The sequence below is a fragment of the Macaca thibetana genome, chromosome 15 (assembly GCF_024542745.1).
Source record: "Macaca thibetana thibetana isolate TM-01 chromosome 15, ASM2454274v1, whole genome shotgun sequence".
Lineage (NCBI taxonomy): Eukaryota > Metazoa > Chordata > Mammalia > Primates > Cercopithecidae > Macaca > Macaca thibetana.
The window spans coordinates 107,352,089-107,365,971 of NC_065592.1; the positions used below are offsets into that span (position 1 = coordinate 107,352,089).

The window sequence follows — 13,883 nt, forward strand, 5'->3', positions numbered from 1 at the left end:
TGCCATACCTCCTTCCATATTGAGAATACAAAATCGACTGTTGTGTCACCAGTCCTCACATCCTTCTTATAGGAAGTTGTTAGACCGAGAACTTGTGGCAACTTGTGGCATTGAAGTTTGTCACTGCAGTAACACACAGGGACAATTTTCTTGCCAACCTCATATGCTTACACAAATGAAAATAACTGGGCTAAAATTTTCATGGGTCTTAATATCTTTATTTGTTCGATTTCGTATCTAAAAACATGCAGTACTTTATGATGAGAATTTGTCCTGAAAGTTTCTTAACTTTTTTGGGGGTCACCTGGATTTATTTTAGTTTTTTTTTTTTTCTAATAGAGTTATCGAATTTATTTTATTTAAGAATAACTTGGTAGTGCGCAGTGGCTCACGCCTGTAATCCCAGCACTTTGGGACGCTGTGGCAGGCGGATCACGAGGTCAGGAGATCAAGACCACCCTGGCTAACACGGTGAAACCCCGTCTCTGCTAAAAAAAAAAAAAATAGCCAGGCCTGGTGGCGGACACCTGTAGTTCCAGCTACTCGGGAGGCCGAGGAAGGAGAATGGCGTGAAGCTGGGAGGTGGAGCTTTCAGTGAGCTGAGATCACACCACTGCACTCCAGCCTGGGCGACAGTGCGAGACTCCGTCTCAAAAAAATAAATAAATATATTTATGTGTCAGGAAACACCACTTGGTGAAAGAAAGATTAGCAGAACTGTTGATATTCCTATAATTCATTACTTGAAAATATTTATTGAATTAATAATCCTCCTAATACTTAACCTAAAGTGTTCATTTCTTAATGATTAGTGAAATGCAGTAGAATTATACAAAGTTCACTCTCTTCAGAGTTCCCATTCTTCAGAAGGTTCTGCTGTACCATTTAAACTTATATTTCTTTTTTAAAAATATAAAAGATTTTAGTCTTCAAGCTTTTAAAAAATATGATGTTAAATGTTAAACTTCCAAGTCTCTGTGAGGTTATGTATAAAGTTTAGATAATCTAAAAAGTCTTAAATATGAGGGAGACTTTTACTTTAGGAATCGAAAGCAAAAAATATTAAACTGTTAAAGAGATAAAGCTTCAGTTATTAAAATAGAAATCTAAACACAACATTTCTTTTTTTTGGAGACTTTTAGAGAGGAAATAAGAGTACAGGCATTGAGAGGTACTTCATTGATTCCAGTAAGAGGAATCTTCATTGACTATTTTTTGAAATTGTACTAGTCATTAACAATATAAGGTCAAAGAGAGATCAGTCAGTGAAAAACACAAGTACAAATTCTGTACTTCATTTTTTTTCATTTTAATAAAGGAAGAACACCAAAGAAAACACAATCCTCTGGTGATAAATATTGCTCTACATTTACTATAATCTTTGGAGAAAAGGATATTTGCATGGACTCAAAGTGTCATGCCTAATATTTATTAAACCTAAATATTAGGTTTAATACCTAATATTTGAATGATTGGGAAAGAAAATAAGAAATTATATCTCACAAGTTTGAAAGAAACAATGCTTACAGAATCAATATAAGCCAGCTTATTTTTTAAAATAAGGCAAAGGATAAAATTTTTCAAAAGCTATAATTTCATAATGTGCAATTAAATTAATTATTAAATTTTTGTTGTCATTGGCATTACACCATTATGAAATGAGGTGCCTCTCTCATATTTGTATGTTAAAATTAAGTATTCATTTAGATCAGAGGTAGACAAATCATGGTCCATGGCATATTATATTAGTCCAAATGAATAACTGCTTTGCATTTTTAAAGGGTTATAACAAGAAGGATATGCAACACAGACCAGGTGTGACCCACAAAACCGAAAATGTTTACTCTCTGGCATTTTACAGAAAACCTTTGCAGACTCCTGACTTAGACAAATGCCTTATAATTTTATTCTGAATTAATATGACTCTACAAACAGTTGTCTTTAAATAAAAAGACATTTTACAATTATTATGTTCTCTTTCTTTAACTAGAGTGTGTACTTTCATCCTTTTCCTTATTTTTCAAACTTTGAATTAGAGTTCCATTATTAGGTTATATATTGTAACTCAGAGGTTGGCAGTAAGTTCAAGACACTGCTTTCCTATATGCTTGGACTGGTGTGGAGTAATACTGCTTAAGTCAAAGTCAGGCACTAACCACTACTTCTTATAAGTATTGTTCTTGTTTCACAAAACAAGCCCAGATAGTAAAAGGAAATGATGTCATAAGCATTGCCATTTGTAATTTAGGTGATATTAACTGATGGTTATGGTGAAACTTCTCATATTTAACTTCTAATATTGGAAAAATCAAATGTCTATTTTATTTCTTTCTATTCATGGAACATTCCGGACTGCAAATTTTTATCCTTATGTACCCTAACAATGTGTTAGGTCCTGTTACTTTTCGTGTTGTTGTTACCATTAGAATTTAATCTTTGGTTATATATTTGACTAAAGCACCTAATACCAAAGAAAGTGTTACTAGAAAAGCAAATCCAGGTGTTTCCACCCAGTCAGTATAAAAAAAAAAAATTGTTTTTACATACTCCCAAAGGCACATACATCATAACACACAAAAACACCTATAGGGTAGATATTTAACATGTTTTAGATAAATGGTAGTACACAATTATATTTTTATGTAGCATTTTTCACACTTCATAAATCCAGTATATCCTAAATAAAATGTGGGCTGTGAGTTCATTTATTTTAATTTAAACTCCACTTTCATTTTTTTTACTTACACTACGTGATGCTAAAATGCATGATTATTTCTTAGATGAGATTTCACAAAAGAAGCCAAACCTCTTTTCAGTTGGTTGGGCAATAATTCCTGTTATAGGAATTTTAAATCTGAATTTTCCCCCATAATTTCTTATTCTGAATTCCAGGTATTATCTTAAATTTGATCAGTTCTAACCTTGCCCCTTTTCACCTCTCTAATGAATGGTGAAGCTCATCACATCATACCGATATCCATAAACAAGGGGTAGCAGCAGTCTTCATATAGTAAATACTGTGGAATAGTTTTGTCATAGTTATTGCTTTTGTCCTATTTTTGTCTCCATATTCAGGCTGCCTGGACAACAGCTCTGGCTCTGGATGTAAAAGCCCCGTGGGAGGGTTTCAGGGCTGCCTGAGGCTCATCACCATTGGTGACAAAGCGGTGGATCCCATCTCAGTACAGCAGGGGGCGCTGGGGAGGTTCAGGGACCTCCAGATAGACTCCTGCGGCATCACAGACAGGTAAGGGCCATCCTAGGTCACTTTAGCTTACCTGTTTTCAAAGTTGAAGAAAGCAAATGTAGACAGCTGGAAAAAGGCATTCTGTTCTCTTTTTTGTTGTTGTTGTTGTTATCTTTCTTTCCAGAGGGAATGAAATAGTCATAATTACTATGAGGATTAGAAAACTGCATCTTGGCTGGGCACAGTGGCTCACGCCTGTAATCCCAGCACTCTGGGAGGCGGAGGCGGGTGGATCACGAGATCAGGAGATCAACTTCATCCTGGTTAACGTGGTGAAACCCCGTCTGTACTAAAAATACAAAAAAAAAAAAAATTAGCAGGATATGGTGGCGGGTGGCCTGTAATCCCAGCACTTTGGGAGGCCCAGGCGGGCGGATCACGAGGTCAGGAGATCGAGACCATCCTGGCAAACATCGTGAAACCCCGTCTCTACTAAAAAAAATACAAAAAATTAGCCGGACGTGGTGGTGGCGCCTGTATTCCCAGCTACTCAGGAGGCTGAGGCAGGAGAATGGCGTGAACCCGGGAGGCGGAGCTTGCTGTGAGCCGAGATTGCACCACTGCCCTCCAGCCTGGGGGACAAAGCGAGACTCCATCTCAAAAAAAAAAAAAAGAAAGAAAGAAAACTGCATCGCTAATGGAATAAATTTTTTAAATGATAGTATTGTATTAGAAGACATACACCTTACGGATTTTATCTTAATATGATCCCAAGTTGCTCAGCTAATAGTTATCAAGCTCGCTTTCACAACCACACGCCCATCAGTTGGATGACATTTTTCCAACAGAGAAAATAAAAAGTAATTTCTCCTAGAAAAGTTTGAATCATAAAGATGGATGAAGATATGTGCCAAAGGACATACTCAGTGAAATATGGAGAAGGTTAAACAAGAAAAACATTTAATTAAAATAAGTATTACAACCACAGTTACACTAGTTGCGCCATAATTTTACAATGATTTTGGCTGAGAAGAATCCCCGGGTCACACCTGGAAAAACAATATTTCTACATACAATTTGCCGTAGTACATTTGGTATTTACTTTCAGTGAATAAATAAGTGCTACATATTTAAAAATTTAAAGTTATATCTACACCTGGTAGAACTTTCAAAACCTGCCTTCTTCATGGAATCAATTCTGTTTTAAACATTAACTGCAAAATCATTATCTCTGGCTAAACAGGTTTTAATTTATAACTCATAGTGACATACTAAAAAAACATAATTTCTAGTAAATGAAAAGTTCATTCATATGAACTTTATTCAGCACGAAATAATTTCCCCCTGTGAACATTCTGCTGATTTGTAGGAAAAATGGATTAATTAAAAGATGAGGAGTATATGTATGAAGTGTAAGAATTTGTCAAGTACCTCTCACTCTTGAGATTCCAATCCTTGACACACAGCTGGGACTGCATTTACATCTCAACACCAGCTCCAGAACCCCACTCTGTAGTGGGGAGGGTAGTTGGGAAGGTTTCTGGCCATTTGCTCACTTAATATAATCCCACGTTGCTCAGCTAACTAGCCAGGGAGCTCAGTTCTGTCTGGGTTAAGGGGAAATGTCCCATGTGCCCACACTGTGAGTGACAAGAGCTGTCAGCTCAGCTGTGACGCAAATGTGATTTTCTCCACTTGCATGACATTATTTTGATATCTTATTAATTACTCACAAAATATGATCCATTTGCAGTATATCTGTTATGAGATATGTATCGTAAGGCTGCCTTTTCTCAGAGATGATCCACGTTGCCTGCTTTGTGCATGTAGCTCCCAAAGTACAAAACTATTGTTTTTACTGTTATAGGCTGTTTCGTTTTAACCTTAAAGTCCCAAGAGTTACATTGGTGCCTAACTTGGTCTCTAAGATCCCACATTTTAAAAAGGTCTCCAAATTGTACCCCAAAGTTATTGTAAACATGCTCAAGTGAGCATGTATGTGTGAGCCACACTTAAACTTCAGCCATGATGTGTACAATAATCACTGCAGATAAGGGTTTTAAGAAAGCACTTTTAAATTATTTTCAAATAGGGCTACAAATGAAGGCTATTCACTATTTCATTCCCAAAGTCAGTAACATAGAAGACTAGCTCCTCTGAGATTATTTTGAAAACCTGAATTTTATAAAGCAATAAAATCAGAAAACTTTGGGGACACAAAATGATATTCTACAGAGTTAAAATTAAAGACTTTTGCTGTTCCCTTTATGTTCAGTTTTGAAATCCTGAAAATTCACTTTTAAGTATCCTAAAAACAGGCCTGTAAGCATCTATTAGCCTTTCTTTGTTGTTAACAAAAAAAAAAAAAAAAGAAAAAAAAGCTCTAATTGTATTAGTCTGTTCTCATGCTGTTAATAAAGACAATACCCAAGACTGGGTAATTTATAAAGGAAAAAGGCTTCGTGGATTCACAGTTCCACATGGCTAGGGAGGCCTCACAATGATAGCAGAAGGTGAAGGGGAAGCAAGACACATCTTACATGGTGGCAGGCAAGAGAACCTGTGCAGGGAAACTCCCCTTTATAAAACTATCAGATCTCGTGAGACTTATTCACTATCACAAGAACAGCGTGAGAAAGACCTGCCGGCATGATTCAGTTACCTCCCACAGGTTCCCTCCCATGACATGTGGGAATTATGAGAACTACAATTCAAGATGAGATTTGGGTGGGGACACAGCCAAACCATATCGCTAATTTGCAAAGTAGAAACATGTTCTTCAAATACCAGACCTAAAAATCCTACTTAGAGACAGATATAGGGTATGAAGTTATCTTTTTTAGTCAAAATTGTAAGCTATGCAAAAAATAGCAATGGGCACTTTGGATGACAGAATCACAAATAACGGATGTTTATGTTTGGATAGGTTTTTTTGTTTGTTTGTTTGAGACGGAGTCTCATTCTGTCGTCCAGGCTGGAGTGCAGTGGCGCCATCTCAGCTCACTACAAGCTCTGCCTCCCGGGTACACGCCATTATCCTGCCTTGGCCTCCTGAGTAGCTGGGACTACAGGTGCCTGCCACCATATCCAGCTAATTTTTTGTATTTTTAGTAGAGATGGGGTTTCACCCTGTTAGCCAGGATGGTCTCGATCTCCTGACCTCGTGATCTGCCTGCCTCTGCCTCCCAAAGTGCTGGGATTACAGGCGTGAGCCACTGCGCCCAGCCAGGATAGGTTTTAACTTCTTACATCACCTCTTACATCACACTCCTGTACTCTTAAGATTTGCTCTGTATACCACATGGCAGAGCTTCCAATTGGGTCCTACTGCATTCCAGCTGGGGCTCCCTGAGCAGGGAGGCCTCCATCACCTCCTTACCTGGCTGTGCTGACCAGGCCGCTCACCCTACTCCTGCCCTCCCTCTGCCATCTTCCCCTGTGTTGGCCTTCTGCATGCTAGCTACTTCCTCTATTATTTGTACTACATGTAAATTTTTCATAATTGATGTTGTGTTTAGTTGAAGAAAAACAGTGTATGCTTGTTGATAGTCTCTAGATCACTTAAATAGTTTTTATTTCAAAATATTTTGAACTAAAATTCTCTCCCTGTTGATACCAAACAGCAGTGGTTTTTAATGTTTTTTAAAATTTGTGGAATCTTCAAGTCACATATGATCTTAAGATGCTCCATTAAGAAAGAAGGGGAGGAGGGGGAGAAGGATGTGGGGGAAGAGGAACAGCTGCTTTTTAAAAAATGTATGGGGGTGGGCTCCCAACCCAGCCATCCTCGCCTGTCACTCCAACTCCCCCACTTCTGATCAGTTCACACAGGCTTTTCCATGCCTTGGCCTTTAAAATACTTGAAAAGTTGTGATTCTGATGGCCCCTAACTCTTCTCTGAATGCAGACTAAATGCTCATTAACACCATGTAATCAGTGGAAGTCTTGGCCCTGAGCTGGTGGTGCACTGCCAGAGAGCCAGGATCGGGGGCTGGGGGCATGGAGAGGGTAGGGAATGCTGCGGATTCTTCTTCCCAGCCCCTCAGGTTCCCCTCAAAGGATCTCTCGGGAGGCCAAATACAGGCCCCTGGGGCTTTCTGTCAACTTCATACCCCAGTTCTCTGCTGGTCATCCTCCCATCACAGCCAGGAGGCCTGTCACAACCTCCCAGCCCCTCTTCTGCTACTTCTCTGGGTCCCATGGGGAGGGGCACTTGGGCGGGCACTCACCCCCTGTGCTGCTCCAGCATGGACGAGGGTGTCCCTCACAGCCCGGAAGGTCAGTGTCCTTTAGAATCTTCACTCTTTACCAGGTCCTTAGCTATGTGCTCAGCAGTGGGAGACAGCGGGCGGAGGCTGAGATCCAACCCTGCTCGAGGCGGAGGTGGGTCTTGGTATTCAGGCCAGGCTTCCAGAAGGTCACGCTTCCTCTTGGTGAAGCCTCCACTGTGTGTCAGCTGCTGGTCAGTTTCCATAGTGTCCCCTGCTCCCTGTTCCCCTAACAATCCTGAGAGGCAGGCAGACTAGGCCCCCAATATGATAGTGGGCGGCAGCAGATTCCTGAGAATTCTGAAAGTGCGAGACCTCCAACTGTTCTTTTTCAAGATTGTTTTCGCTAGTTCAGGGTCCCTTGAGATTCCCTGTGAATTTTAGGATGGATTTTTGTTTTCTGCAAAAAAAGGCTTTGGGATTTTAATAAGAATTGTATTGAATTTGTAGATTGCTTTGGGTCATATTGACATATTACCAGTGTTAAGGTTGCTTAAAAAGCAACAGCCGACTGCTCATTCCAAATCTAAAAGGCAACAAGATGACCTAAATTAAATGTTCTTCAAAATTTCTGGACCTCTGTCACTATGTGACTGAAGCTGTTCCTGTTTCTTTCTCCTCCCCTCCGTATCTTCCTCCCTGTTTCCCCCTCTTTCTTTTAACAATGACCACAATGTAGTAATGCAGCATGCCGTATTTCATAGTTTTATGTATGTAATTGGTTTTGCTAGCCACATGTCAAGTTATTGTGTCACTTGGGACAAAAAAAAAAAGAAATGTGTTGACAGTTCAGTTGTCACAGATACCTAATAATCAGCTGCATGCTAATGGATATATTCATCCAAAGTTTGTCACTATATTTAGAGAACCTTGATGGTAGACCCAGTAATCACGTCATGTGGGGTTATCTTGTGTATGCTGTTCTTTCACATTAACCTGGTTTTGGTAAGACATTTATTTTCTGATGATCAGAAAAGGGAAACAGCAGTTGTATCTGTTTTCTTTTAGGTGCTTGCCCAGCTACTGTGAGCATGGGGGCGCGTGTTCCCAGTCGTGGGACACCTTCTCCTGTGACTGTCTGGGCACAGGCTACACGGGCGAGACCTGTCATTCCTGTAAGCCTCATGCCTCCCTCGCTTTTCTGTCAGCATGTCTTTGTCATTTCATCTTGATTAGTTGTTTATATGTAGCTGCATATTTGCAATCATGCAAACATATCAGAAAAGATATTTCAGCACTCAATTTCTGGTTTATTTTTAATCCACCTTATTTAATACAAGGGTGCTGAGACAGTGCACAGAAATACATGGTACGAATAGGATTGAAAAAAGAAGCTGGCAAGCAATGGGGAAGTACGTCTAGGAGAATCAGATATAGTAAAAGGTAGAAACTAAATTAAATTCAAAATGCATGATGTAACAGCTTGTTCCATTACTTGAGTTGGGCCATACTTTTAATTCTGAGAATCTTTTCAGTCAAAGAAAGGGGGAAAAACAACCCCTTGCCCGCTGTCAATGTTACATTTAAGGTATTTAAAGATTTGTTAACAATCACTGGGATGATACCATCATGGGATTGCAACATGGTAAAATTTCTGAAGAGGTAATTGGGTATCAGCTAGAAACTAGAGGACCTTTAAGGTCTCTTCCAATGACTGTGATTTTCTTTGGTGGTGGTGATTGTAAAATGAATAATTGTAAAAGTATTAATGTATTGAGTACTTATGCTGGCCCTTTGATATTGCTTTGCATATATTAACTCATTTAACCCTAAAGCAGCTCCGGGAAGAAAGTACTCATTATCTTCATTGCAGAGTTGAGGACAGAAAGAGGTTAAGTAACTTGGCCCCCAGCTAGTTTGTGGCCGGATGAGGAGTTGAGCTAAGGAGGTTGGCCCCACAGCCTTGGCTCCAGGATGCCTGATTGGTGGTCCATGCACCAGCAGCACCCATAGTCCCTGGGAACCTGTTACAAGTAAAGACTCTCAGGCCTCACCCAAACCTACTAAATCAGAATCGGTGGAGATGGTGGCCCGAGTCTGTTGTAACCAACCTTCCACATGCTTCTGGTAGACATTTAAGTGTAAGAACAATGTCTAAGGGATGACATATTCTAACACCTGCCAACTGCCTCTGCCGTATTAAAAATCATCTGTCTTGACTGAAGAATCACCCTTTATAAATTTCAAAGGCCATGCCATTGTATTGACCTCTAATTTGTTACAATGCCATTGTATTGACCTCTAATTTGTTACAATTAGAACATCACAGAATCCTCAAAAGCCTATTTTTTTCTATTTGTTTTTAACTTTTAAAGTTTTCTTTCTGTGTATCTCTACTGATACCTCTGAGCAACTTCTGAGGAATATTTCGCCCATCCCTGGGTCTTCAAGGAGACAGAGCAAGATGCAAAGCCCTCAGTTCCACTTTCTCATCCTGAGGTCCTACTTGAAACTTTTAAGAACTCTTCCATGAGACATCTGATTTTCACAAAAACCATAGGAGAAAGGCAGGGCATGGAGCCTTAAAACCTCCCTTCACACACGCAATGAGAATTCTGCGCTCCCAGCCCTGAGGTTCTGCAAAGGATCTGGGCAAAAGAGGAGACAGTCCAGGAGTGACTCTCACAGATTGAAGCATGAAGTATGACTTTTGTACTAGAAGGGTCCCTGTTGATAAAGCTGTGACACATTTTCTTTTCTTTTTTTTTGAGACGGAGTCTCGCTCTGTCGCCCAGGCTGGAGCGCAGTGGTGTGATCTCGGCTCACTGCAAGCTCTGCCTCCGGGGTTCACGCCATTCTCCTGCCTCAGCCTACCAAGTAGTTGGGACTACAGGTGCCCGCCACCACGCCCGGCTAATTTTTTGTATTTTTAGTAGAGACGGGGTTTCACTGTGTTAGCCAGGATGGTCTCGATCTCCTGACCTCATGATCCACCTGCCTTCGCCTCCCAAAGTGCTGGGATTACAGGCGTGAGCCACCGGGCCCGACCACCATGACACATTTTTAGGAGTTGAGTGGCCTCTCACACCAGAGGCTGCATGTCTTGATAAGGTCATAGAGTTGGTGCAGGGACCATATCTTGTACTTCTGTGTATCTTTCATCCTCCAGGCATAGTATCTTACCTAAAAGCAGAAGCATAATCCTGTGTGTTACCTAACAACTTCATATCCACCACCACACTCAACATCATCTGATTGCATTTAATGTTGCAATTAATGAATGAGTTACGTTAGTGCATGTTTATTCACTGCAATGAAAATATAACTTCAAAAACTTCTGAGGGAAAAATATCAGGAGATTGAAAAAGTATTTCAGGTATCAGTCTAATCTAATAATTGAGTTGACTGTTGTCCCAGCTAAAGGTAGAACTTTGCCAAGCCTACAGTCATTGACTGTGAGACTAGACTGCCACACCTAGCCGAATAGGTTATTTTGTATTTCTAATTGTATAACATGTATCAATTATATACAACTAATTAATTATATATAATTGTCTATAATTATATATAATTAATCATACAATTAAAATCTATTATATACAATTAATATATACTATATGTTAACACATGTATACATTATCATTTAAAAAGCCAAACAGTTCACATGAAGCACAAGTTCTAGTCACTCTCCTCAATATTTGTCCCCATTCCAAACCTAGCCTGTACCCTATATCTAACCATTGTTATTAATTTGAGTGAATCCTACCATTTACAGATATATGTATTTAAATCAATATGCCATAAGTGGAAAAAAATAAAGATTAACAATTCCCATCTCCTGCAGATATTAATTCTATACCTTGTTCTTGGTAAAACATTTACTTGCACGAATGAAAATATTCAATTGTGTCACGAGTAAATTTACATTACATAGGGATATCTTTCAAAACAGTTTCTCTCCTGTTTTGAATTTCAGTTATCTTGAATTGTCACTTGCAAAATAGGGAAGTTTCTTTTTAAATCAACTTTAATTATTTTTTAATGAAGAGAAGTTGATGGCTTATAAATTCTATTTATCTCTTTAAAATGCTTATACATAGGTTGTTTTAAAGGAAGCAAAGGTTATAACTGCTGCATAGCTTAAGAAAAACTTTACGGAATGTTTATTGGAAAATACCAGATTATTTAGGCAGTTTAAAACTAATATGCTCAGGTATTCAGTTATTACAGGTAGAATGAGGGTTTCTTCCTTAATTACAGTTTAATTCTGAGGTATAGTTGCCACGACTTTGAAAAGAACCATGCTTGAATAGCACACAGAATTCAGATTCAGATTCACAAAGTTTTCCTCTCATATCTCTTCAAGTCTTTTACACTGTGCTTCAGAGTTTGCAGGGTTTCCTGCCTAAAAGCAAAAGAAAACATTGATGTAGAGAAAGTACAGCCTCTAGACATCGCCAAAAGATTGTCTATTGAAGATGGTATCACAGTCCCACTGTAAGCACATCTTCGTTTTTGAACACCAACACAATCTTTCCTTCTTCCTCAAAATAGAAATACACTGTGACCGAATATTTATTCAGCATCTAACAACATCCAACATTTAAGTGTATTTTGACTAGGTAATTTTCTTCTCCTTTGTTAATAGAAATAGATTTAATTTTTAGAATGTCATTTTCTTCCATCTCATCGAATATACTGTCATACACTATAAAATGATGTTGGGTCATATGTATCACACGTCTGTAATTCAGAAATGCAAACCTTTGGACACTGACTCAACATCTGGAGATATTTTTTCTGGTTCTTATGGCTGGTGTTCTCCTACAGCTCTCTACGAGCAGTCTTGTGAGGCCCACAAGCACCGAGGGAACCCGTCCGGGCTTTACTATATTGATGCAGATGGAAGTGGCCCCCTGGGACCATTTCTTGTGTACTGCAATATGACAGGTATGTTGATCATCATTAGATGCATATATCAGAACAGACCAAGGAGAAATTTACCTAGTTGGCAGCATTATGAAAACATGCAGTTTGATAGTGTGTACTTGCTAAGTAGAAGCATTAAATATGTATTTGTTAATTTTGTTGTCAACAAAATTTTCTTGTATTTCTTGTTTGCCTGGGTTGGATTATAGGCAAGATTTAATGCTTTGCCAGGGCATCTCTCTAGCTCCTGCACTCCTCATAATACATCTGTTCATGTGCATCATGATAAAATATAAACCTCTGATTCGGTGATTTACATGCTTTCTATATTTGGAAAAAACAGAGGTCTTTAAAAGTGCTAAGAAATAACGTATATAGATATGTCAGTGTTTTATGTGCATCTTAAATAATTTAATGATTTTTATGGCATATAATTTTTTCATAACCAAGGAAAGTTGGTTATTTCTTGTGCTTTAGATATTATTAGAAATGAACACAGCTTGGGCTGGGCGTGGTGGCTCATGCCTGTAATTCCAGCACTTTGGGAGGCCTAGGCGGGCGGATCACGAGGTCAAGAGATCGAGACCATCCTGGCCAAAATGGTGAAACCCCATCTCTACTAAAAATACAAAAATTAGCTGAGTGTGGTGGCGCCCGCACCTGTAGTCCCAGCTACTTGGGAGGCTGAGGAAAGAGAATCCCTTGAACCCAAGAGGCAGAGGTTGCAGTGAGCCGAGATCGTGCCATTGCACACCAGCCTGGTGACAGAGTGAGACTCCATCTCAAAAAAAAAAAAAAAAAAAGAAAGAAAGAAAGAAATGAACACAGCTTGATTATAGAAGATTGCACTAGAATGCCTTTTAAATAGTTACATTTTCACAGAAATGTGTTGTCACCTAGCTCTTCCAACTCTCTGGAAAGTGGAACTGTTCTCATTTGTTGTGCTGACCAAAGCACAACAATTTCAAAAGTTTCATAAATTTGGACAATAACCAAGTGGATCAGCAAGCACCAAGGAAAAAGGAACAGATAACTGAGATTACATGGTCATTTAAAGTGTCTTAGCAAAGACTGCCAAAAAATATTAAAACTTTACAGGGGACGTTCAGAAGTTTCAGAGCCACCTGCGCAGCAATGTGCTGAAGATAAAGAAACACAGATGTTCTGCCAGGAGACACCAATTACCTCCAAAATCCCCCGACTCAGACAATCAAACCAAAGTGAGAAATCCCATAAAAATGGTCTTGGTGGATATCAAAAGACTCAACCAAAGTCACAACCAGGAAGGACCTTGGTTGTCATCATTTTAAGATGAGGAAACCAAGGCTCAGAAAAGTTGGTTAGGGATGTATCTCCTGACAAAATCTAGCTAACAATAGAGGAATCACTAAACTCTAGTCTCTTTTCTCCCCTAGAAAAGGTTACCTTTAGATACTGCATTGCTCTGTAGCCAGTAATATATTCTCTAGTTGTTCAAATGAAGCAATAATGATTATAAAATGCACAATGTCAAACTACTACTCTAATAGCTTGAAATGTATGTATGGTAATAGCCTTCA

The 13,883-nt window shown here is 39.1% G+C and overlaps 1 protein-coding gene across 1 annotated transcript in view; it reads left to right on the plus strand.

Moving 5' to 3' along the window:
* LOC126937935 (contactin-associated protein-like 3) overlaps window positions 1-13,883 on the plus strand; it is a 235,546-nt gene that overhangs the window by 160,833 nt on the left and 60,830 nt on the right. The window contains exons 10-12 of the mRNA XM_050761826.1: window positions 3,076-3,247; window positions 8,464-8,570; window positions 12,226-12,345. Of these exons, the coding sequence (XP_050617783.1) occupies window positions 3,076-3,247; window positions 8,464-8,570; window positions 12,226-12,345 (399 nt within the window). The remainder of the gene's footprint in view (window positions 1-3,075; window positions 3,248-8,463; window positions 8,571-12,225; window positions 12,346-13,883) is intronic.